This window comes from Phoenix dactylifera, chromosome 7 (assembly GCF_051530095.1).
Source record: "Phoenix dactylifera cultivar Ajwa chromosome 7, Ajwa_hap1_PhDact_Kaust_v1.1, whole genome shotgun sequence".
In the NCBI taxonomy this organism is placed as follows: Eukaryota; Viridiplantae; Streptophyta; class Magnoliopsida; order Arecales; family Arecaceae; genus Phoenix; species Phoenix dactylifera.
The window spans coordinates 1,052,863-1,079,222 of NC_143196.1; the positions used below are offsets into that span (position 1 = coordinate 1,052,863).

The following is a 26,360-nucleotide window of genomic DNA, read 5'->3' on the forward strand; positions in this document are numbered from 1 at the left end:
GATATAATAAGGCAGCCACCACTCATATTGATTCATAGAAATTAAATTGAGCTTGAAGGAGATTCATGGATGGCGAGGTCAAGCTAACAATATACCATCCTTTCCTCAAGATTGAAGATAACTCGTTGGCCTTCAGCCACCTAACTCTGCATGGAGAAATTTTTGCTGCAGATTTTGTGGCCAATCTCGACGTCAGAAAGGCTCTTCTTTAAGAAGTCATCGCAAGCATCTCCAACGGTGAGATCCCTCTCATGCAGCCTTTTTTGGTTTCCCTTTTGTTCTGAACCCCTTAATCAGGTGTTTGGAAGCTGACAACACCTTATCTTGTTTAGCTTGGGTTCTTCCGTTAAATCAGGTGTTCAGAAGCTATCATCAACACCTTAAACTCGTTTTAGTTCTTCCCTTAAATAGTTTTGGTGTGTTACTTTAGCTCGGTTCATGATCGTCTTACATGTTGTGGTTTCTTTATTCTCTTCTCTTGAACTTCTTCACCTTACAAGCAGATCACGTGTGGTGGTTCTTGCTTCTGTTGGTCCGTGCTGCGGTAGACTTGAAAGAAGGACGCACCTTCCTTCATGCTTGGAATCCGTCGGATCATCCACTGCACGGCTCTCAAAGCGCTCCCAACTCCGTCACTAATCCATCTGCACAAATCTCAAAGCTGCTTAATTGACTGACGCCGTCGGCCCGAGGAGGCGAAGAATAGCAGGCCGGACCGGTTTGACGAGTGCATCATGCGCGGAATCACCCTTTGGGCTTCGGCCTGGTCGGCCCACGGGCATCCCCGGCTTCGTCAAGTCAGCAGTTATAGGCGGTTACCGAAGGCGTCCAGCCTATGGTCTTCGCGATTGGCGAATCCCTTCTAAATACAGATCTCAAAGCGTCGTGTGCCGCCGTCGAATCCTCAACCGCAACAAACCGCGCAACCCAGACACCCCTCTTGGCTTTCCAGCCAACGGAGGGACGACGCGTGTCCTCTCTAGTTGAGACCAACCGTGTGCGTACCTCCCTCCCCGTCTCCGGGAGTCCCTCACCCTCTCTCTCTCTCGGCCTCTCTACCCCCACTTCCTTCTCCGTCGCGGTGCCGAAAATCGGCATTGCCCTCGTTTCCTCTCCAATTTCGGTCGCTCTTGATCTCACTCCATCTTTTTCGTTTTCTGGTAATTCTTTTCCTTTTCGATCTCGATTTTAATCCCTGATCTCTTTCTTTGAAGAATTCATTCATGATTTTGATCTCGACAAGGGTTCCATGGTTCATTCTTTATCGCGCATTTTTCTTTTCTTGTACGGAGACCAAGCGAGGCTTCTTGATCACCGTGCATTGCATCGCAATGGGCTTCTTGACGATGCAAATTGCGATGATTTTAGTAATAGCAATGCGTATTCTATCAAAGAGGTCATATGCATTTCATTCGTTCAGTAATTTGATGAATATCTTGAGTCATTTTCCCCCAAATTCGGTAAAAGAAGAACCTTTCTTGAATTATCTCATATATTTTTTCTTTATGTTAGTATGCACTGATGGATATATATTGTTATGCTTATCGTATTTTCACTGACAACGTTAGATTTTTTCCTTCTTTTCTACAGAATCCAGTGATGTTCGGTGCCGCCATGGCTCCGTCACCTGAAAATAACAAAATCGATGAGCAGAAGAAGGATTATTTTTCTATGGATTTGTCTCGTCTTCTGACTTCTGCAGGCATAAACATAGGTATCTGTGCACTGTTCTTATCGCTGTATTCGGTCTTCAGGAAACAGCCAGGGAACGTTTATGTGTACTTCGGGCGGAGGCTTTCCCAAGAGGATGGTGAACGCCGGAACATAAACGCTTTGGAAAGACTTGTGCCCTCTGCTAGCTGGATAGTAAAGGCTTGGCAGATTACAGAAGATGAACTGCTGTCATTTGCTGGAGTGGATGCAGTGGTATTCCTCAGAGTACTGGTTTTCAGGTGATTGGAACTATACATGTTGTCTCATTTAGTTTCTTTTCCTAATTATTACTCGTATGCTTAAATAATATATGGAGAAACAAACTTTTGCTTCTTTTCACCATGTTTGAAGTCCTTTATTAATCTAATCCTGCCAGATTACATTTTTCCCGAGCATCTGCTCTAAATCCTCCAGGGTTCTTATCGACATACATATATATTTCCTAGATATGAGTTATGCACAGTTTGTGAATCAAATGTGCATGGGGTACCAGAAGTTAAGAATAAGGAGAAATGTTTTTGACTAATATAGCCACCATTTCCTCTAAAACAAACAGATCGATGTCCTAAAATACATAATTATAAATGTTTTTTCAGAATGCAGACTGCATATTGGTATTAAGGGTCCTGATTGTGATTTCGTACATATCGAGGAAACACCCATAAAGTCCTAATCTACATTGTTTATTAAATGATGCTGCCCATCTACTAGAAGCCAAAGATGAGAGATTTCATATCAATTTTGATCAGATTTGGAACTGAACTAGTTCACAGAAATAACTTGTGTATAAGAGAAAGCAGAATAAAGAGATGTACAGAAGAATTGGAGGAATAAGGCCAAAAGGACTTGATCCAGCTGGTTGGTACCCCTCTCCTTGGTGCATGCACCGGGGATAGGTTCCAACTTTGATCCTGGAAGGTGGCATTCCAACCATATCTCTTGGAAAAAATAAAGGCTGAAGTGACAAGAATTAGGATATGAAGAATAAAGAGGGAGACATAATCCAGCTAGTTTCTGGAATAGCACTAATATTCACAGCAGAAAAAGGAATGATGAAATTTGTAAAACAGCAGTTTGGTTATCTAAATTACATTTGAACCTGTAAAGAAATTACTGTTTAACAGCAACAAACGTCACAGCAGGAAGTAGGGGAGAAAAGAGCCACATAGAAGAAAGTTAGGTGAAACAAGCCAAAAAAAAAAAGAGAAGGCAAAATTCAGGAGAATAATGACTGTAGAATAGAGAATAAAAAGGGAGAAAGAAGAGTAGTGAGAGAGAACACTTTAAACTTTAGAAAAATCCTTAACTGTTTTGCTTTTTTCCTCCTTTGCTCGGTATAAAGTTGTCTCACCTTTAAGCGGGTCCCTGTTTCACAGGCTTTTATAAAAGACTTTGTCAAAAAATTTCATTAAATGGAGTCCTTCTATGTTTCTACCAATTTGGAAAGACAAGTAAACCATGACTAAAGTGTTGTGCTCTCGAATCCATGGATTATTTTAATAATAAATAAAAAGTAAAAAGCTAAAAAGACAAATATCTGCCTGATAGCTACTACTGATTGGCTAATCAGTTGGCCTGATTTGCTGTGCCAGTCACAAATAGATGACACTTTTGCTTCATACAGCAAACTGGTAACTATTTTATTATTTGCTGTGCCAGTCTCAAACATGTAACAAGTTTGATTGTAGTCATAATCTCGCTCCATGGCTGGCTGCATCATCAGTTTTGGTGCCCACTAAATAGATGTGGTAACAATGCTTGATGATGTTAGAAGATGTCTTATTTTGTAGGGGGAAGTCAACATGGGAGCATTTTTTTCTTTCTATTTTTTCATAGGAGGAGGATGAAGGAGTTTGTAGAGGAACTAGCCATCATCATGCCTTTTGTTGTAATATTTTTTTTATTGGTAAATATTGGCCCCAAAATTGTGGAAGTTGTTTTCAATGAGATCAAGGACTGGGTGTGGTTTGTAATAAAGATATAGTTTGTGGTTCTAGCAACATGCTGACTTGTCTTTCATTTAGATGATTATGACATTTTCTGGATCCTATGGGAGGCCCTTTTAAGTTGTCAGTTAAAAATCCATTGTGATTAATTATGATATCAAGTGGTGTCAGATTTGATAGAGATGTTGCTTGTGAAAGATGTTCGACTTGTAAGTCACTACAAAAAGTTGAACTGCAGTATATTTTGTATGTGGTTTACCTAAAGTGAGTTGTTTTGTTGAGTTATAGATGCATGTACTTATTGGTAGCTGTTACTATTGAAAAATTGAATTTGGGTTCGGTTGAGTTTTTTGTTTTCTTTCTAATTGCAGTACTCATTTTCAATACAAGTCATCTTGTAAACTAGAGCAAGGTAGACAAATTACTTGTTAGAATTTGAGTAGTTGGTTCTATTTTCTAGGTCCAGCAATATGGATTTTATTTTTCATATTGAACTTGCAGTCCCCTGAGGGGAAATTTTGAGATCTGCAATTTATTGGAAAAAATAAATTAAAGGGTAAAAAGAGAGTGAAAGAATAGATGATGGAATAGAAGTTTCTAGATTTAACCTTTACTGGCTTGGGGCATGCCATGCCATGTCAACAAATATGCCCTGCCATTGTGAAACTAGAAAAGGAATTGAGAGCCATTTGGCTTCACATTGAGCAGTACCAGGCCTTATTGATCTGTTTTATACCAATATTACTTGTTATGGACTAGCAGTGCAGAATACCAAGCAGCTCTCTTGGTATCCTATGCTGACCTGATGCTGGTTGCCATTATTAGACTAGCATGATATATGTCATCCAAGAAAGTTACGGTACCTATTTTGTACCAGCTATGCGACTTTGTAAAGCTGAAAACAAGTGGGATATGGATCGGATATTGGTGTATCTATATTTGTACCTATTTATATTTTATGAACACGGATATTATTAGAATATTAATTGGATGTTAAAATTTATATTTATTTTTATTTTATATGTATTTGGATAATAATTGAATATTGACAAATATGGATATAAATCAGATAGTTTAATTTTATGAATAATATGTTATTATATATATAAGCCTATCCTAATAATTCTGCTAAATTACATAACTTGAATTAAAAAAAACTAATTACCTAAGATGTCATCCAACAAATTGAAAATGTCATTATATGGAAGAAGATTAAACCAAAGATATGCTGATGTTTTAGCTTATTCTGTTTGAAGTTTATGACAGCAGTACAAAACTAAATAGAAATTGCAAATCGAACAAGATATTCGTTTATGGATCAAACACTGGTGTATCCATATCCATATCCACTTTTCTTTGATGAATACTGTATTGATATGGATATTAGTTGGATGTTGTAATTGTTATATATTATGAGTTAGATTTGGATAAAAAATGAATCTGGATGGATAATATTTGGTCCATTTTTATCACTAACACTTAGGGTAGGTTTGGGGCAAGGTTTGGGAGCAAGATCTGACGCCTTAATTTTTACATATGGTGTCTATTTCCGGTGTTCTTTTTCCCGAAATTGGGTATTGTAACAAAATCTACAATATTCCAACCAGTTTATAGGCTTCCTAAGGTTGTGAGGGTCATTATTTGAGTTTGTTAGAGATTCCAAAACATAACAAACTCGTTTTGATATTTTCGAAGTATAGGCCGTGCACTCTTTAGATGACCTGAAATACAAAGTCAAGCTCATTTTACTATTTTTAAATAGGCATTGTTTAAAGCTTATCTCCCAAGGTTCATTGAATTGATACCGGGTGCCATACCAGTTGGCGATTGATATGGTACAATACTGATTCGGTCTGTATTGAAGCATGGAACGAGATGGCATTCCAATCATCTGACCGATACACAATTTTCTTTATTTTTTTATTTTTTATTTTTTACTCTAAGTTTTGTATGTCAATCATTATGGTTGGTTAGTTTATGATTTTGATGTTTTGATGTTTTTTGGTCATGAAATGAATTTGAAGTACAATTAAAGTGCTTATAAAATCGTAGTATTTCTTTATGTATTGTTAGTAAACCTGCACTGTTTTAACTTTCATGTGCTTCAGTACCATATAGAATTGTATTATTTCTTTATGTCATATTTGTAATTAAATTTTTTGTATATCTGATTTCTGCAGCATCCGTATCTTCTCCATAGCTATGGTGGTGTGCATATTTGGAGTGCTTCCTGTCAATTATTTTGGCGAAGTAAAGAAACATATGGCCATTCCTCCAGAGGCATTATTTGTATTTACCATCGCAAATGTCAAAGACAAGTCTCAGTGGTAAGATTTCAAATTCTTCTGATAAGTTAACCACAGAAGAGGAAATATGATTGTTGCTGCTTCTTGGCGTTATTATTGCTGAAATTGAGAATGACTAATTCTCTTGAAAATTTAACCTGTTGAGTGCATGCACATTCTTAGGAACTACATGTTTAGTGAAAAGGAAACAATAACTATGTAAAAAAAAAACCATGGTGCCTGGCTGCAGACGCACTTGGTTTGTGCTATTGTTCAATTTACATTAGTGGCCAGGTGGAGCTTTTAGTATGGTAGAAGTAGTGATATATGCAAATTTGCATACTTGCATTTATGCATGTTGTATGACTTCCTTTGTTTTAATTTGTTTTTTGGTGAACTATGTATCATATTGCCGAAACAGTCTTTTCAACTTAAGATTTTTCTTCATTTTTGCATCCTTTGTCTTGCTGTGCATTACGAAATTTCTCAATCACAATGTCACATGCCTATTTTTATCTATTAATATGCAACTTCATTCATGAAGTACATAAGCAAGGGATGCTAAAGAATAGAATGACACTTTTTTAACTGTTGTAGTTACATTGTTGGGATGCTGTTGCTGTGTCATCTCTTTCCAGCCTTCAGCTTGTTGGCTCCTTTAAAATTCCTCAGTCATGGGATTTTTAGGGCATGATTGGACTCTGGATGTCTGATTGCCCTCTTTTTGAAATACTTTCTCTGTGGTAAGAGTTGCAAGGTAAGGAAAGGAAATCAAGAAATGGCAGGAATTGACAGTCTGTTGCTCCCCCAATTCTTTCTGGGATATCCAAGTCCACCTGAACTGATGATCATCAGTATGCTTAAAATTTGGGATTGTGAGATTTTTGGACTCCCAACTTTCCTTAGACAATTTATTCTTCCGCATCATTTTTTCATACTTTATTGTATGCATGGGAGATGACATAGGGATGAGCTGGTTGTCCATCCAAAGTGTCCCATAATTTATCTTTTCAGTACTCACTTAAGAAGTCCATCATTCAAGAGACTTTCTTGTTGTGCTAACCTGTGGTGCATGGTGTATTATTAGTTTGAGTCACAAGTATTGTATCTGTTTTGCATGCCTATGTTTTGGGATATGTACCCTAATGAAGTTGATACAGCAATAACACCATCTCTGATGGCATTATGTCATGTAGTTCAGAGAAGGAAACACAAAACATAAGAGGATATCATTTGATTTTGACGCATATATGGATGGCTTTTCGAAGATGACCATTTAGTTCATTCTTAAGCTATGGACTGAAATGGTGGTTAATTGGTATAGTGAGCTGTAAATCAACATGTATTTTGTTCAGAAAATCATTCTCTATGAAACAATGAATTTTTAAATTATCGTATGGGCATATTTGCATCCATGGAGAGTAATGAGGCTAAGATGCATAAGTTGCTGGAACAAAATCAGTAACATGCAGGTATGATCATATTTTCAGATTACGAAAGCTATAATTTGCTAAACACATGGTCTCAATGAAACATGATTTGGATGATGTTTTCAAGTTCTGTTGTCATTGATCTTGGTAGCCACTTGGTTCAAGTAGGTATAAATCAAGGTCCGCAATCTCGGTACCAGGTACCGTATCAGTACCTTATTGGTTTGGTATGGTACGGTATGGTACACTCCAGTATCGAAATAGCTCTTTAGCTATTTTTCTCAAATTTTTATCTCGGTATGCCTCGATACAGGCTAGTACGCCTCGGTACGGGCCAGTATACACCTCGATACGGGCCGGTATGGGGCTTCTACCGACTTGAAGTTAAGTTTTGTACCGATTTTTTTCCGAAATAGTATGGTACACCTCGTACCGGGCGGTACGACAGACCAGGGTATAAATGTTTATGATTTAGGGACCCTTTGAATTTGAAGGAGGAACATTTTCAAAGAAGACCTTTACTATGAACTTAAAAGGTGGTTGTTGCTGTTGTTGTTGTTATTGTGTCTTCAACTTGAATTTTAAGAAATACCTTTTTAAAAAAATGCATGTAAGTAAAGTTTCATTTTCAGAAGAAACTGAATTCTTAAAATAGAAAATTTCCACCTTGATGTCATTCCACATTGGATAATACATTTAAGAGATGTTTTTGTTTCTTTTATTGCAGGCTTTGGGTTCACTGTGTTGCATTATATATTATAACCCTTTCAGCTTGTATTCTTCTTTATTTTGTAAGATCTTGCTTCTGATATTTTCACATTCCTTTTGAATGCATCTGTTAGATTGAATTTCTTAAGTATTTGTTAGATATTTCTGATATTGATTTATGGCGGCTTCAGGAATACAAGAGCATTTCTGGAATGAGGCTTGCACATATTACTCAATCTCCCCCCAATCCTAGTCATTTTTCTGTTCTTGTCCGTTCTATCCCAAGGTCTTCCGATGAATCTTTGGATGATGCCATCAAAAACTTCTTCACAAATTATCATGGATTAAGCTACTTATCACATCGAACAATTCATCGAACTGGGAAAGTTCATAAATTTATGGTGCGATGCTTAATGCTTCTAGTTTGTATCATGTGTGAAGTGATTTATTTCTATGGCAAACTGCGCATTACTACTAATTATTTTCTTCTATGTTAGACATACTGATTTTATATACTGTTGCTTATAGTTATGTTTTCTAGCTAGCCTTTGCAGACTCCTTATGTATAAGTTGTATCTTCTACGTAATGGATTGGTTCATCATGATCATCCGAGCCTTTTCCCATCAAATATGGAGGAAGGTTGGTATTAAAATTGTAGATACTTTGTTTATTATAACCAAAGTAGACTGATTGTGATTGCAACATTTTAACACCTCACCTCAAGTTGCATGGCATAGTTGGGAGACAATTCTCCAAATTCGTTGTGACACTGAATTGTCTTTTGTTCTTCAAAATGGTAATCTATGCCTCTAGCTAGAGCCACACTGCATATTGGTCTCTTTTATCTCTCAACATGTTTTGGTTACTTTTTTCAAATGATAGCTATTAGCCAAAATTCTCATGTTTTTCTATCTTACACATGCCAGTAAAAACAATTCTAGCAATCTTGCTGACTCTAACTTCATAATTTAGTTTTCTTGTGCTGTTTGGACTCCTCACAGATGGCCATAGGATTGGGACATGCATGTGCAGGAGTGCTTTGCAGAGCATCTCAAGTTGTCCCCAGTTTTTTCCTTCTTTCTCTGCATTTTTATTATCATATAGTGTTATTGAACTCTGACTTGTGTAACCATTGACTTGGCCATCTTTTCTTCCCTTTGTTTCAAAGGCTGTTCCAATATTACTTTAGTTATTTTCCAGTCCTCTGGCATTTCTCCCCTTTTTCAACTTGTACAGCTGCTGGTTTGGTTCGAAGCATTTGATTCTCATGAAGCACATATGCATGTGTTCTGCAAAGACGAAGCACTCTTACATATGGAATCTGCTATTGAACTCTGTCATGCTTAAGTGATGGCTATTTATCTAAACCTCACCATTTTGGTCTGCATGAGATGGAATCTAGTAAAGATATGCTGGAATTCGATGTAGTTTCTAATTATTTGGGTCTTGTTTCCTTTTATTCAGTTCAAAATCTTGCTAATATCATTTTATCTAGTAAGTTAGCCTATGGAAAGGTATATAGGCATTATGTTTTCTTGATTTCATCGAATAAGATTGAGGCATTATATTAGACATTCAAGCTCTGCATTCAATTATTGTTTGATTTTCAGTTGGTTTCTCCCATTTATTGATTAGAACAGAGGGAGATATCTTGTTTTCTTGGCTTAAATTGATATGACAACACCAATAACTATTTAGACCTGTGAGATCTGCATGACTGCATTCATTTTTTATGTTTGGTTTGTCCTTCCAATTTATTGACTAGAACTATGGGTGCCATGCTATCAACCTTGTGCTTTGGCTCATGGATCAAAGTGCTGCCCCCTACAAGCCATGCCATAGTCATGCTAGTGCTGGCATTGAGCATGCATATATGCCATGATACCCTGCACATTGTAGGGTTCAACCTGTGCTGTCCTGTATAGGTGGAAGCGAAGTCTAGCAAGGGGTGAGGGCAGAGGCATGGCCCCCATATAACTCTAAAGAGTCTGTTGTAGATGCTCACCTTAGGTTGCATTCATTGGGCTCCCCTAGGCTCCATGTAATTGCATTACAAATTTTGCCCCTTAGACCCCACTACTTGTCCACCAAGAACTTGAGACCCCTTCTCTTTCTTTCATCTTTTACCATAGTCATCTCCAATTCCTGTTCCCCCAATCTCACTCCTCATTATAACAATGGACAATTCTCAGGGCATTGTGTTTACTTGAACAGCTGTATAACAGAAATAACTTATTTTTGTTTCTTGAAAGACTCCTGCTCGCTACCAAGTGACAACTGCCATCGGCATGCCAATCAGGAGCCCTCTCTCAAGAAAAATTGTGTTGAACTACCAATCTTTAGCATAACATTTCAAGACAGAAAAAAGAAATTCTAACTAAATCACGTCAAATCATGAACATGAAGATCATAAACATCGCCATCGGAAATCTCATGGTCCAACTTTGTTTTCCTTATCAAACTATTTTTCTCTATTATCCACTCAAGTTGTAACTACTTACGTCATCTTCTCCCTCCAATCTGCCACAAAATGACCACACACCTTCTATCTGAGGTTCTTGAATAGTGGTTCAATGGGCATAGGGGCCTAGTCATGCATGCCTATGCTTGTTTCTTGGTTGTGCTTCTTTGCAGGTCCTCTGCTTTTTCTTTTTTTTTTAAAAAAATAATTTTTGATAATTTAAAAAACTTAGTTTGATCATCATAACCATTTATCTGGAATGCAAAATCCATTTTACTTTTCACCAACTTGACTATTACAGAAAAAGTTAATTTCTTATATTGAAGAAAACTTTGATTATTTATATTGCAAAAAACATAACTATTAAAGGGTGTATACTTGGAATATATGCATTTTTTATTAATATTTTGTTGATATTAATTTATGATAAAATTAATAGGATGAAGTTATATAACTTCAGCTTCTCTCTGCTCCTGTTGGACTATGCTGGTATGAGTTGATATGGCTCAGTATTTCTTTATGTCGAGCATTTTCTTTTCTGTCTTCTATTTATTTATTTATTTATTTATTTGTAGACTGCATGGCATGTGCTGCACAAGCCACTGACCAGCATGCCTCTGGCACCACCACTTGGATCCCTACTCCTTTCTAGTCACAAACATTATACAGCCAGAAGGCAGTATTGAGACTAATGTCCGTTGTGCCGGTACCAGGCTCCGTACTGATTGCCCGATGACACGGGTCGGTACAGCCCTGCACCGTATCATGTTGGCCCAGTACCGACACAGTAGAGGTGGGGGAGAGGGAGAACGGGAGAGAGGACGAGAGAGAGAGGGGGAGGGAGGGAGAGGGAGAGGAAGGAAAGAGACACCGGCTGGGGCCGGCCGGCGAAAGCCAAGGAGCCTCCACGAGGAGGTGGAGGCCGAGGAAACGTGGAGGTGGGGCTCCACCTCCAGTCCGTTCGAAATAGGGGCCCGGAGGGGGCCCCTTTTGCCAACTTCACTTAATTTTTTTTAATTTTACAGGTGACCGGAGGTGGAGCCCCGCCGCTACATCTCCCCGGCCTCCGCCGCCTCCGGGCGGAGGCTCCCCGACCTCCGCCGACCGGCCCCGGCTGGCCTCTCTCTTCCTTCCTCTCTCTCTCTCTCTCTCTTTCTCTTTTTTCTTCTCCTTCTCCCCCTCCGGTGACGGGGTCTCAATTTCGATGACGAAACTGTTTCGGTAGGAAGAATTTGCAAATTGATGAAATCGGGTGGACGAATTTTCCATCTTCAGGGGAAAATGCTATTATCCCCTATCAAATAAATTCCTAATTCTCCTTTTGGGGCTTCTACTCGGTACGCTCCAAACTGGGCGGTTTAGGGTGGTTCCACCGACCATGATTGAGACTCCTAATGTTGATTCTAAATAGCTAAGTAGGAATTCATTACAATGTTATAATCTATGTATGTATGATTTTAAATATAGCATCTGTTTGGTGAGGATTTTTCTTATACAATCTCATCAAGGTAAATGTATAATCATGCTGATCAGATCTATGAACCCTGGAACATCTTTCTAGTGCTGGTTGAAATATAGTTAGGTGTGTAGTTTATTGCAACTAATCTAAACTATGTTGTTTATTGCAACTGATCTAAACTATGTTGTTTATTGCAACTGATCTAAACTATCTTTCTGTACTTGTAAGCAAATGGTTGTTGGTGAGGATGCCCTATAGTTACTTCCATCAAGATAAATATAGAATTGTCTTGTACCTCTACCAAAATATTATATCATCTTGCAGGATGCATGCTTTAGAAGTTGTGGAAAACAACATATTTTCATAGGACACCAAATCTCTTTGACAACTCTCCCTTCTCCTCCCTTTTTGTTCTGTATAGTAAAATATCACTTATTCTCTCACTGTTTTCAGTAAATGATCATTAGTATGACCATACGGAAGAAAATGTGGCTTTAATATAATTCTTATATTATGCAATCATTGACATGCTTTTGATGGTGCTATAAGAAACTTTTCTTATTATGGCTAAACTTTTCTACTTGCAGTCTACTGCAGAGAAGGTTTACAAGAAGTTTGTACGTTTAAAGGTTGCTCAGTTTGACCACAAATGCAGACCTAATATATACAGATGCGGCCTTTGTGGAGGAACGTCTAATTCTTTCCAGCTGTACCACAATGATTTTGAGCTTGATGCGAAAAAAAAAGGCCATGATCATTCAGAAACAACTGATGAGAAAAAGGTGACTCTTCTAGACTTCTAGTATAATCTGGGTTTCTATAATGAAGTTTCTCCTCAATGCAACATATCCTTTTAATGCTGCATACTTGAATGCTTTTGCTTTCTCTCAATGTTGTTGATGCCGATTTGTACTTTAGATTCTGTATCATATGAACAGTTTTCTTGGTCAGTTTCAAATATTTTTGACTTGACAGAGTTTGGGTTAACCCAAATCTGACCAGGTCAAGAATCAGTTGTGTTCTCAGTCAGGTTAGGTAGCCAGGGCCCTGATCTGATCTTAGGGCAAATGAGCGGAGGGAGGAGGGTGTGGTGAAAGGGAGGGGACAAGTTTGTATGGATTGGATTGCATCATAAATCATAGAGGGTATCGGATCAGATCATGGATTGGTTCACAACTTGTAGATTCTTTCTGATTTCTCTGAGTCATTTTAGTGAAAAGGGTACAAAAATATGAAAAGCATGAAGCATGATTCAATTGCAATATGAAAAGCAACCATATAAGGGCATAACCTCAATTTTTAACAACCATAAGCTCATACGTTTCCAAGAAACAAAGATAATATTGGGTCATGCAACATAGTTGCATGCCACCAAATAAATCCATAGATATATCTTGAATTGACCTAAACAGATGTATGGAGACATGGGCCACTTGAACCAAGAGAAGGATGCAAAATACCTTCCTAAACAAAATAAATCCTGATATAAAAACATAAAACAAAATATACAGTGAATTAACTTAATTCACCTTTAAGTTAAAAGATTATAGAAGCAAAAGAAATCCAACTTTTCAAAAATGGTAGGGGAGGTATGAAATCAATTGCAGGTTGTAGCTTCTAAATAATCTCTTTTTCTTTAGAAAGTTTGAACCTGAAGGAGATAGTACCATTTTTTTCAAAACTTAATTGATTGATAGGATTCTTTATTTTTCTAGGATTAGATTTCTTCTTTTTCAGGTTTGTCATTATGCTTTCCTTTCTAAATTAGTCCAATTATCTAGGATATCCAGTTCACCTAGGATTTATGTTGTTAGTCTTGTTGGACAAGTAATTGGTGCCTAGAAATATGTAGTGTACTAGGGGCCACAATCTAAAACAATGGAAGTTAAATTAATTAGCCTAAAGGCTCTTGGAGGTCCCAATGATCAAATTTTCAGTCTCTCTCTTTTCTATTTTCCATTTCTTTTAATTCAAAATATTCTTGGTAGAAACTTGATGTCCTATTAGCTTGGTATTAGGGTGACTTCAAGGAGTTCATCTCAACAAGAATATGATGGTCAGCTTAAGGGCCAAATTGCTTCAACTTATTAGCAACTCATGGAGTTGAAGAAGGTGACCAGTCTTGCCCAACAAATTGTAGCTTTAAGTGTCAGTAAGGCAAGGATTGTCGAACCGGTACCGGGTGCCATATCGGTCAGCACCCGATCCAGTTCGATATCGGTTCGGACCGAACCAAACTGGTTGGCTTGGTTCGGCAATCCTTGGCCTGGTTCATGCATCCGCACGCTGTATTTTTTATTTTTTTAAGAGTTCTCTTCCTTTTCGAACTTTTTCTATAAATTTAAGTCTAATTTGATGTTTTTTTTGTTGTTTTCTTATTTTTTTGATGTTTTCTGATGTTTCTATGATTCCAATTTAAGCTAGATGATGCCTCTTATTGCTTTAAAATGATACAAATCATAAAATAAACAACATAAAATATCTTCAAATCAAGATACAATCAATTACATACTTTTAAGGCACACTCGGATATCTAAAATCGGATCGAGTAGCGATATCTTTCGTAGATATTCGGATCATCAGCATAATAAGGAGGTAGATCAACCCACCCCTCTAACCAAGCGGCGTTGTAGTCTTGTATGCTCAACCCATGAGAAACATACGTCGGGTTATAAGCACTCTTGGATCTCTTGCTGAAGCTCTGGCTCTGAGAGGTGTCTTCTCGCTGTAGCAAAATTAACTAGACTCAGTGCGAACCGATCGGTTCGCACCGAGTCCTGTCCGAACCAGACAGAACCATCTGGTTCGCTCTTGTACTAGCCGGTTCTGGAACCGTTTTCCATGCACGAACCGACCCGGCCGACCCGGCGGCTCGGTTTGGCCCAAACCAGGCGGTATGCACCAAAGTTATGCCTTTTCTCTCTTTTCTATTTTCTATTTTCTTTTTCTTTTAATTCAAATATTATTGATAAAGTTCTGGGTTCCTATCATTGATGATAGCGGATCATAAAAGTCAAAGAAACTAATGAATCCAAAAAGATGGATGATATAATTGTTTTAATATGTTACAAGATTATCTGGATTTGGATCTTATGATCGAATGAATTGTATGATCCGCATTTTGGTCTTTAGGATCCAAACTGATCCTCATTTGAGGATTCGATCCAGGTTGTCTATAGATATTTTGATCAGACTATACAATCCAAGCTAGGGATCATTAGGTCCCCTCAGTAATGGATAGGAGGAGTATTAGAAGAGGAGAGGCAAAAGGGGTGACAAGAGGGAGGAGGGGATGGGCAGTGGAGGGGAGGGCTCGGTCAATGCTGTCACATGACTAGAAGGATTAGTGGAGCTGGGCTAGCTTGGGGCACAATCTCAAGTTTAATTGGGTGTTGTAGAACAGAAGGGTCATCTGGGCAATGAGAGTAAATGGGAAGGAGTGCATGAGAGTGTGGCATAATAGGGATAGAGATGGGGGGTTTAGGGGGTTATATGGGAGATTGGAATTTTCTTTTTCCATATTTTTGTTTGCTCTCATTTTTTATATTAATATAATAGTTTTTTTTTTGTTAAGATAGGCAATTCACATTGTTTTGGTATGAATGTATTTAGTTTTTATAATCATTGTTGGGTTTATTAAATACAACCAGAACCTAGATATATTAGGCATCAATCTACATATTACTAAACCATAGTCAAGGTTTGGTTTGAGTTGCCCTGAGCCACCTACATCACTAATTCTTATTGAGTTATTGTACTCATGAATAGGAAGCAAGGAAGTATTACGATAAGAGAACAGCAAGATCACAATAATCCATTAATGGAAAGAAAAAATTATGTCATTTGCCAATTCTAAACCTTTATACACATGACAACAATGCAATGACATTTCTATATATTTTCCTAAAGTAGATTACAAGTTACAAAAATGGGATTTTAACTTAAATTTGAAGCCTAGCGCGCATATAAGTTTCACTTTGATCGTGGATTGGCTGCAAATCGATTGGGTTGGACCATGGGATGCTTGACACAGACCCAACTTGGTTTCATGTTCGGGTGTTGATTTTGGACTCGGACCTAACCCATTGCTTGATTTGGTCGGGTCAGGTTAGGCCTATTGAAGAGATTTAGAACCAACGGGTCAATTGGTTCAGTTAGGGTCAAGTATGACGTAGTCCCAACCCAAAATATTCAAGTTTGTGTCAGGACAAGGTTGGATTGGGTCTATAGTTCTGGTCAAACATTTTCTATTATTTTATAACTAAAAATTATAATAGTTGATAATAATATAAATCATTAAAAAATTTTAAATAAAACTACAAGCCAACTTAAACTTGAATTTTTATTCAGAAGGCTTTTTTTTAATTTGATATAAGAAAGTTATCATTCTTAAGATACAAGTTTACAAATTATAATTTTAAAATAATAAATCTTGATAGACTTGAGAATATTATAAATAAAAATCTATGAAAACGACTATTGAGTGTTCAAATATAATTAAGTGAAAGTAGGTGAGAAGAGATGGGATTGTTTAGATGAACAAAGAGCGACTAGTTTATGTAAGGTTCATCTGATGAATTTAAAAGATATTTAGCATGAAGGAGAAAGGGTTTTATATAATTTAGGTTTCGGGACAAGTTGGATTAGGTCAGTTGGCTTAGAAATACAAAATCTAGAACTAACCTAATTTCCAAATCGAGTTCAATTTTTGACCCCGATCCAACCCACAGTCTCCCAAAATAGATAAGGTCATATCTAATTGGGTAGGACTAGAGTTGATCGTAGACCAGGCTTGGGTATAGAAAATGTCAAATTTTGAATAGGCCTAGCCTGAAGCTCGACTAAAAATGAATATGGATTAGGCCCGAGGCTCAGCCCACAATTAGCTCTAATTAGGACCAGGTAGGGTCATGCAATAGTACTTCTATATATTCCTAAAGTAGATTACATGTTACAAGAATGGGATATCGAGTTAAATTTGAAGCCTAATGTTATATGTAAATCCCCAAATGCTCCATCATAATTCTAATAGGGAGCACCTTTCTGTAATTCCTTTTCCTTTACTCTTTTCATCCCATATAAATTACATCCGGAAATGCCTAACATTGCTTGGTGGCCTTACCAGCAGATCTGACTGGGAACAATACAAAAGTAACGAAATTGTGCTAATCGACTGGCTGGTTGACATCCCTAGCCTCTGATGAACTCACAATCCGACCACCCAAAAGACATTTGCATAGGTGACTTATGAAATTAGAACAGATGGGATTTGGTTTTAGAGGTTTCACATGTTCATACATAAGATATAGCTCTATGGTGATGTGCCTAAGAGATGAACCCGATTCCCTATTTAAAATCTTGACTTCTTCGTTCTCTATTTGTACTCTTTGCTAAGTTTAGGAGGAATGTTTCTTGGTTGCATTAGCTTAAAATGTTAACTTGCACAACCGGAATGGTGAATGGCCTTACTTGCCAAGTAGCCTCCAAGGCTTCTAGGTAAGCCTAACCAAGGTCCGCCATACCGGTACCGGTCCGAACCGGTCCCGTACCGGTTCTTCAACAATAAACTACCGGTATCGAATTCCACACTGATTCGGTACCGGTCTCAGGCCGGACCGGTACGGCAGACCATGGGCCTAACTCTTATCCTTTTTGTTAGTTGTTCAATTATAGAACATTGAGAAAATATTGAGAAGCAATTGTATACATTCTCAAATTTTAACACATCATACGTTGATCAAGCCTTGATGGGATAAGGCTTGTTGTTTTCTATTGCAATGTACTACATAGGCCATTCTAGTTCAAACTCTCAAGAGGTGCCTAATTGTGTTAGGAGGTCTATAGAGAAGTTAGGGACTGTCAAAGATAATGTAGATGAAAGTATGATGGTTTGAGGAATCTTGAAACCATAATATATGACCATTAATGAGAGTATGTGATAGATATTTATTTATTTATTTGAGATGGAGGGCTAATCCCCACTTTCTACCTTATACACAAACCACCCCTCAAGTGCTAACACCAATTGGAATTGAACCCCTGTCTCCTTACCGAAGTGACAAGGGGGATACCATCCAAGCAAGCACTCAATGGTGATATTTAGATAAGATTTGAAATTTTTTGCTTTTTTTTTTCGATCATTGTTGCACTCAAGAAATGTTGAACTGGCCCGTACCAGTTGGTTCAGCCCGTACCGAACCAGTACCAGCTCTGACCGGTCTGGTTCGGTGTTCAAAACTGGCACCGGCCTGTACCAGTCGATACCGGCACATACCAGCCAACCTACTAGCCCGTACCGTTTCAAATTTTTTTTGGGCTTTTGGATGCGTAAACCAAGCCGAACCAGTAGTACCGGTCCGAACTGGTACCGGCGCCCACCGGTACGTCGGTATAGTTGGTACAGCGGACCTTGTTTACACCTATTTGAATCTCTTTTATGTGGGTCGATATCATTGTTGGTCCTATTGATCAGTCCCATCTAGGCAATGTGTCTCTTTGTCAATTCTAGTTGAGGCACTTGATTAATCTTTTTTATGTATGTGGGCGCACTTGATACTATCCTTGCTTATTTTCAATCTTAGAAATTTAGCAGCAAAAATCTATCAGATGTGTCTTATTTGGTGTAATTCATAAGGTAACAAGTGCCTTTGTTCTATCACTAGCTGGGCTTACATATCTTGACATGATTCTTTTGAACCATTCCTTTATCTACAGCGATGTATTGTTGCCTTGACCAAGGGAAGTTGAGCATTGGTCCTTTGCATCATGGTTCCATCTTTCAAACTCACTGCACCACTAGTCTTCCCTGTCAAGAACAACAAGCATTGATTTAATGCTTGCTACAGGAAAATCCATGTATCCAACTTGCCAAATTTCTTTCCCTTTGATATTCACCCACTTTCTAATATCACTTAAAGGCAATTGCATTAACAATTCCAGCCAGGATTCACTTTATGATTTGTCTCGGTATTGTGCCAGTTTCTAAAGGATAAATTTGCCTTCCCATAGGTGACATGGTTTTCTTTCCTTATTCTTCTCATTGTTTTAAGTTCTAGCTTCTAATCTGGAGTCTCCCATTTCACTATTGCTGTCAAATATGAGAGATAGAAATAAACCATGGATGAAGAAACTACTATTTTGCATCTAACTTCAGTTTGGTTCGGAATTCAAAATGTGAGTTAGGGTATGCGATTGATTGTTGAATTAGAGAGTTTGTGCAATCATCAACTAGTTTATGATAATCTTAAAATGTGAGTTAGGAAATGCAATCGTGTATTGAATTATATACTTGCACAATAACCAAGTTTTGCTTCTCTCTCTTTCTTTTAGTTGGATAGTTTGTGAACTTGACACAAAAAGGTTTTTCTTCATGGTTATCATTAAAAGGTGTACATTTGCCAACCATTGATAATGAAACTCCTATCATGCATCTTGATTGTAAACTACATGACTAATTTATTAGCATAAGCAATCACACGGAGCATGGTCTCCTTCAAGGTTTCCTGTACCAGGCATACTGTACCATATAGGTACCAGACTGGTATGGGGTACTATACCATACCGGCACTCGGTATATTGAATCTTACCGTATCGTACCGCATACCGGCACTGTAATAAAATGATAACGGTACGGGGTTCAATACCGAGAAGGTGAACCTTAGTCTCCTTGTTTTAGATTTACCTTCTATTTTATTGTTTTCAGTGTAGTTAACTTGATCCTTTGGAAGTTATTTAATAAGGCGAGGGAGTGATTGCTCTCTTAATACATGTTAAAGATATTGGTAGAAGAATAACATTCAGGCTGCAAATACTGAAATTATATGTTAACCCGCCATTTTGCTCAAGAAAAAAACCCTCAAATAATATGTTCCTAAACATCAAAAGTTAACAGAAGGGTAGAGCATGCATCATGTATTCTTTCTTTTTCCTGCACACAAGTGATTAGAGGAGGCTAACTGACAAATTCTTGTGATTGCTGGACTAATTTTTTCTTTTTTTCTTGCACACAGGAATGCTCAGCTGCTTTTGTTTTTTTCAAGACCCGGTATGCTGCAGTTGTTGCGTCACAGGTTCTTCAGTCATCAAACCCCATGCTATGGGTCACAGACCAGGCTCCAGAACCACATGATGTTTATTGGCCAAACCTTTGGATACCATACAGACAGCTTTGGATTCGTCGGATAACAATTCTTGTAGCTAGCATTTTCCTTATGATTATGTTAGTTCCTCCAATCACATTTTTACAAGGTTTAACCCAACTGGAAGAATTGAAAGAAAAGCTACCCTTTGTGAAAATTATAATTAAGAGGCAAGTAATTCTGGTAATTGTTTTTGCAGTAAGTAATGTGTATTCTTCATCAGTTAGTGTTTTTTGTTAATCATTGTTACTTAATTGTTCCTCTATGGAACTGTTTAGGAACTAAGCTAATATATGAAAAGGGCATCCTAAGTTCTTATAAATACATTAAATGTGTTGCTGACCTGATTCGCCTTGTATTCCATACATTTCTTCTAGGTCATGATCTATCACGGATAATGTGATAGTGCAACTTCCATTGTATGTCTTGTACTTAATTTTTTTCAATCTAGTTTTTCCTGACCATTTATCATAGCAAGATTAATGCATCTTTCCTTTAGGAACAAAGTAGCAGACCTTTTGAAACACTAAATTGATTTGAATGATGAAGCCTCTGCAATGTACCACTGATGCTAAAGTATGAGATATGTCGTAGATTATTTTCGAGAAATGTGAAACGTTCTCATAGACTGCAGATCATGAACTCAAAAATATTTTTGTTCATTACATGGAGGACCATTTTCCTATAACCAAACTTCGTATAGAATGTATAGTAAACTCAGATTTGTAAATCTTTTTGGTGCATGGACTACTAGAATAAAGTTTATGACATGAAGATATCATTTTCCTAAGATTATGTGGGCTTACTTTATATGTGCTTTTACTTAGAGTCCTTAATTTACAATACAATAGAGTTTAATCAATATGAGCAGTTCTTCATTGCAAACTTTGTTTTGATTTTGAATGTAGCAAGACAATGCTTTTTTAACGTGAAGTTATGCCTTGTTGATGATTTAACTTTGGTCTATCGAGCAATTTCTTTGTCGCCACTAGTTCTTGTGTCTTATATTTTTCTGTTTCTTATATCCTTTCTATGTGCTTCTTTCAGGTACTTTCTGTTTGCTTAGTAATTTTAGGAATGTTTTCTTTTTATGTCCATGGAATCTTGAAAAGCTATGAATTCTTACCACTTCTGGTCCATTTTTTGTGTATTATCTTGTTAGTGCATCCTTTCTTTTTGAGTAAATATGGAGCTTCTATATGGTTTTCTAGATAACAATAATTTATTATTTACTCCAGGAATATCTTGATGCGGCTAGTGTCGGGCTACCTTCCTAGTGTCCTTTTACAGTTACTCATCTATACTGTTCCTCCAGTAATGATGCTATTTTCTGCTGTTGAAGGACCTATTTCCCGCAGTGGCAGAAAGAAGAGTGCTTGTTGCAAAGTATTATATTTTACCATCTGGACTGTCTTTTTTGTTAATGTTATATCTGGTACAGTCCTTAACAAGCTGGATGCCATTTCTACACCAAAAGATATTCCTTCCTTGCTTGCCAAAGCTGTTCCCGAGCAGGTGATTTTTATCTCCAATTCTATGGTATATGAGATCAGGTCTTGTTGGTGGTTGTTACCTCCCTTTTCATCAAAAGAAGAAAAAAAAAAGGAGATCAGGTGTTGCAAGTCTCATTGATCCTAATTTTCAGTGTGATAGTAGGAAATTATTGTTGTGTGGAATGAATGTCATTTGTGCAAGGATTCAAAAACCACCCATAGTGGCCCTGTACCAGCCAGTCTGTCCCATACTGGCTACGGTCTCTGGTACACCCTGATTTTGGTGATGCGTACCAGAACCAGTCCATATCCCACCATATCAAGGCATATTCACCTTGTGATGCTTAGTAACTCTCTCTCTCTCTCTCTCTCTCTCTCTCTCTCTCTCTCTCTCTCTCTCTCTCTCTCTCTCTCTCTCTTGTTTGTTGCCCATTTCTACTGAGCCACAGTGAAGTGTATCAAACCTATACTACCCTCATATTGAGGTATGTACTGAACCAGCCAGTGACTGATATGGGTTTGTACCATGATATCTAAACTTGGCATATTGAAGCATGTTCTGTGATTGTTAAAAGAGTGATCGGCATCATAATTAAGCTTTAGTATGAACTTTTTAGCTTGGATGCTTTGTATTTTCTTTTTTTCGTATATCTTTTTGGTATATTCTCTTTCTAGGTTCACTATGACATGAATTGTTGCTTATAACAATATTACTTTAATCTGTGTTAGTTTGTTGTAAAATAATTTTTAGGAGAAGAATTGATCTTTTAGTGACTTCACTTTTTCTCTGATACAGTCAACATTTTTCATGACTCATGTTCTGACATCAGGCTGGGCAAGTTTATCTTCTGAAATAATGCAAACTTTTGCCCTAATATACAATTTCGTGGGAAAACGTATGTTCGGACTTCAGGATGATCCAGACTCTGTTCCATCCTTTCCATATCACACTGAAGTTCCAAGACTTCTCGCATTCGGCCTACTTGGTTTCACTTGTTCTATTTTGGCACCTCTAATACTGCCCTTCTTGCTGGTGTACTTCTTCCTTGGTTATGTGGTGTATCGCAACCAGGTGAGACAATTATACTTCATATAGTAAATGCCCAGGAAAAAAAAATAAAATCATAACAGTCATTATTGGTGCATAAATTGGAAACGGTAATGCTTATACGGGAATGCGAATTGGGCATTACCTTCATGGTCACACGCACACACCCCTCCTAAGAAGGGGACGTTCTAGGTTCAAGTCTTGGTTCTTCCAAAAGTATTTGAACCCGGGTAATTAACACAAGGTCTGTCTCCCTCTCTCTCAAAAAAAATTTAAAAATACATTAATGTGGTATATGGTTGTTCATCTTCATCTATGCGCATGCTCATACAATGGATGGTTTCTTTCTAAACATTATTACCTTGAACATTGAGTTTTGTATCATAACTTAAATAGTTTAATTAACTATAAATTTCATTATCTACTACTAGTATTATTGTCATACCGTTTGAAGGGGGGCCTTATTCTTGGAAGACCTTGCACAGGCATGTTTTAGTAGTAATTTCTGTTGAATTTAAATTCATCTTCCATCCCTAGAGTTGGGCATTTATAATACAATGTCTCTCGGTTCCCTCTTCAAATTTGCAGATTATGAATGTATATTGTTCAAAATATGAATCTGGAGGGCAAATGTGGCCCATTGTGCACAACACAGCAATCTTCTCTCTAGTACTGACACAGATAATAGCTCTTGGAGTTTTTGGGATGAAGAGATATCCAGTTGCTTCAGGTTTCACCATTCCTCTTGTGATTGCCACGATCCTTTTCAACGAATACTGCAGGCAGCGGTTTTACCCCATGTTCAATAATATATCTGCACAGGTTAGTTTCTGCAATGCTAGCATCAGGATGACTTGCTCAATAATGCTGTGTGTTTTTTCACCCCTCAAAATGACTCGAAAATGCTGCCTGTCAAGTGCAGAGGAAAATTTCCTCAGGCCTGGTAACGCTGGCTTAGCAAATTAATATTCAACCACCCTTGTGCTGCATCAATTTTCATGAGTTGCACCAATCCCCTCATGCAACATGACAGGATAACTTTTCATGTGTACAAATCTGATGCCCGATTGTCTTACTGTTAGGCCATTCTGAAGTGGTTATCAATTTCCCATTCTGGTTCATTTTAGTGTTTCATAGCTCATTCGGACAAGAGAATATCGATTATAATGGATGTTGGATTCCCAGGAAAACCGGTAAACCTGCAGCTAGGGCTTGGGTATTAGTTTACATAATATTGGGCATATGTAAGTAATAATGAAATGAAAATTCTTATTCCTTATATTTATTAACCTCTATTATATCGTAAACATATATAATACCAAAATACATTTATTATGAAATAATAAATATTATATTATGTTATATAATTCAGTAACAATTCTGTGAAAATAATGATATATAATTACATATACATAATTTATTTATAGTATTAAAAATATTGTATTATATTATCTTGTATTGTATTGTACTATTAGGTAGACTAAGATCTGACAAGATTTCCAATTAGATTTAGTTGGGCAAAATTGGAAGATGATGTCTGACACTGGTGATTGAAGCTGATGAATGTGATATACTATCTGTGAATTGCTTATAGGCTGAAAACTATAAAATTTGGAGATCCTAGCTTATGCATCAAGAGGCTAAGACGAATAATTTAAGTAATAAGATATAGCGTTATTTTTTAACTACTTGATGCATAGACTAGAACATGGTACACCATACTAGCCCAAATTGGGCGGTAAATGGCGTACCGTACCAGTTCGGTACTGGTAACTGATATGTGTGGCGTACTGATATTTGGTATGCCAAAAAAAATTTATACCGTACCATACCAATACTGTGCTAGTGTGGCATCGATATGGGTTCGGTACCGAGACGGTGAATCTTGGGCTAGAGGTTTTTAAATTATATAATTTTTACTTCATGTACAATCTAGAAGTAATAGATCAGATTCAATGACGCAAGTTATTAGTGCCGGACCATCTTCTGATTTTGCCTCATTGGAATTGACTTGAATTTTTCTAGACCAAATATCAATCTCATATATTATATTATTTCATATTATATATTTATATATAATTATTTTAAAAAATTATAAAGATATTGATATTAGATTATAATATATCATTAATATAATGCATTTGTGCATCATTATGATATTTCTAGTACAGTATTTTATCCTAACTAGTCTATCATCAAAACTAATAATTTGTTTCTTATAATATATTCACAAAAAAGAGAATTTATGGTATAATTAATTTAATATGATATTATCATATATGTGTATTATATTAGCCATTATAAAATACAATAGGTAATCATAATGGTTATATTACCAACATTTTAATCTTATAGTTGATGTTACCAGATTATATTATATTACAATACAAATTTATTGAATTATTAATATTTTTTATATAATTACAATAACTATACGGGCTCGTTTGGTTCGCGGGAAGTATTTTCCCTCCTAGGAATATGATTCCTGGGAATCAGATTCCTAGGAAGAGGATACCTAGGAAAGTACTTTTGGCATGTTTGGTTAACCATGGGAAAGTGACAAATTTCTAAAGTGCTTATGTTTGGTTGACCATCCACTTTCCTAGGAAAGTTATGTATAATTCCTATTATGCCCTTAATAAAAATTAGGTCTTTAATGCCTCTTTAATGCTTCTTTAATGCTGAAGGGTCTTTTTGGGAAAAAATAAAAAAGGAGTGATTCCCACCTCATGGGAAAGTAACTTTCCCATGTTTCTCATAGGAAAGACTTTCCCATGAAATGTGGGAATCATATTCCCATGGGAATACAACTTTCCCATATCTCTCCTTTGAAAACTCCAACCAAACAAGAGGCATTTCATTACTTTCCCGTTGACCACACTTTCCCCCCTCCTTTTCCTGCGAACCAAACGAGCCCTACGATATATTTTGCAAACTAAAATATGATACAAGATTTGTTTTATTCACTCAAGATTAACTTATACAAGCATAAAAATCAGAATTGGTTAGTGATGGTTCCCAATAATCGATAATGTGGAAAGCTAAATAAAAATCTTGATTTCAGTTCCTGACAATCAAGCACGGCTTTAATGATTTATTCGTTGTATTTTGGAGCACCTCTGGTTTTGTCACAGGTACTGTCTCAGTGCTACCGCTTAAAGTGGCCATCCTGAGAAGTGCTTTTTGTCCATATCTTTGGGAACTTGTGGAGATGATCAAATGGATCTACCTTCTCATGCATGATTTGGGTGTCCTCAGGATCTTATCCAGATGGACCGAGATGACGAGCAATCTGACAGAATGGAAGAAATTCATCAACTGCTGCTCACAGCTTATTGCCAGTCTGCACCACCCGCTTCCTCTCAGGATACATGTGATGATGATGGATCAAGCATTAACGAAGCCAACAGAACAGATTTCTCGCAAGAAATCATAGACAGTATCACTCCACACCAGACTTGGGACTGTCGTACCTAATATTTTTGCTGAGTGATTATTCATCCATGTAAGTTGCCAATTTGACTCTTCTTTCTGTTGCCATCAACCACAGATAGGATAGGCATTTATGAAACAGCAGCATTGTTTTGTAAATATTATTTATTATTGGCATCTTCTCTTTATACCACTGTTACCAATGAACGTTAGATGAATCAAACAGTTTAAGGATTCACGAATCTT

General features: G+C 37.1%; 1 protein-coding gene across 1 annotated transcript; it reads left to right on the forward strand.

Moving 5' to 3' along the window:
• The first annotated feature begins 1,310 nt into the window (after nt 1-1,310).
• LOC103707526 (hyperosmolality-gated Ca2+ permeable channel 2.1-like) lies at nt 1,311-26,224 on the forward strand. Its single transcript, XM_008792053.5, has 10 exons — nt 1,311-1,952; nt 5,840-5,986; nt 8,102-8,165; nt 8,274-8,483; nt 12,591-12,785; nt 20,013-20,311; nt 21,380-21,656; nt 22,431-22,706; nt 23,271-23,504; nt 25,941-26,224. Exons 1-10 carry the CDS (start codon nt 1,522-1,524, stop codon nt 26,157-26,159), a joined length of 2,352 nt encoding a protein of 783 aa, XP_008790275.5. The 5' UTR covers nt 1,311-1,521; the 3' UTR covers nt 26,160-26,224.
• The last annotated feature ends 136 nt before the right edge of the window (nt 26,225-26,360 follow it).